The following is a 618-nucleotide window of genomic DNA, read 5'->3' as shown; positions in this document are numbered from 1 at the left end:
GCTTCCATTCTCGAACTTGCCGAGTTCTGACAACACTTGAGTAGGCATCGAGAGCGCAATCTTGTCCACTTTCAACAAGCGACTATCAAGCAGCGGCCGCCATGAAGCCCTTTTGGCTTCGTAGCCTTGGTGTGGCTGCTTTTTTTCTAGCTGCAACAGATACGACTCAAGGTACCACTGTTAACTTGGAGGCAACAGTGCTGTACACAACACTGAGCGACTGCACGAGTAAGACGACAGGGAAGCAGGTACTTGTGACGGCTGTAATTAATAATGGATGCAGTACAAGCAACGCGTGTACCGAAACACCGTCGGGTAGTTCACTGTTTCCAGATATTACTTGCCCTACTACGGATGGTACTGCCTCTGGCACGTTCATCCAGACAGATCTCCCGACACTTTTTGGGTCAAATCCGTATGTGGTTGTTGAGAAGTACTCTTCGGCTTGCGCTGCGCCTGGTGATATTACCAGCATAACAGCGTATCTGGCGGATGGCAAGTGCCACAAGACGGATACTGCTGCGAGCTACCGTGCGACGAGGAAGGCGGACGATTCGGCCTCCGTCCAACTGTACTCGGATGCGGCGTGTACTTCAGCGGGGACGTTACTGACTGTGA

The 618-nt window shown here is 51.9% G+C and overlaps 1 protein-coding gene across 1 annotated transcript in view; it reads left to right on the top strand.

Moving 5' to 3' along the window:
* Positions 1–101: 101 nt before the first annotated feature.
* PPTG_22906 (hypothetical protein) overlaps positions 102–618 on the top strand; it is a gene marked incomplete at both ends in the record, with an annotated part of 10157 nt that continues 9640 nt past the window's right edge. The window contains one exon of the mRNA XM_008907279.1: positions 102–531. Within this exon, the coding sequence (XP_008905527.1) occupies positions 102–531 (430 nt within the window). The remainder of the gene's footprint in view (positions 532–618) is intronic.

Source organism: Phytophthora parasitica, assembly GCF_000247585.1.
Source record: "Phytophthora parasitica INRA-310 unplaced genomic scaffold supercont2.26, whole genome shotgun sequence".
In the NCBI taxonomy this organism is placed as follows: domain Eukaryota; phylum Oomycota; class Peronosporomycetes; order Peronosporales; family Peronosporaceae; genus Phytophthora; species Phytophthora nicotianae.
Note: the sequence above shows the minus strand (reverse complement) of the source record. Positions and strands in the feature narration are given on the sequence as shown.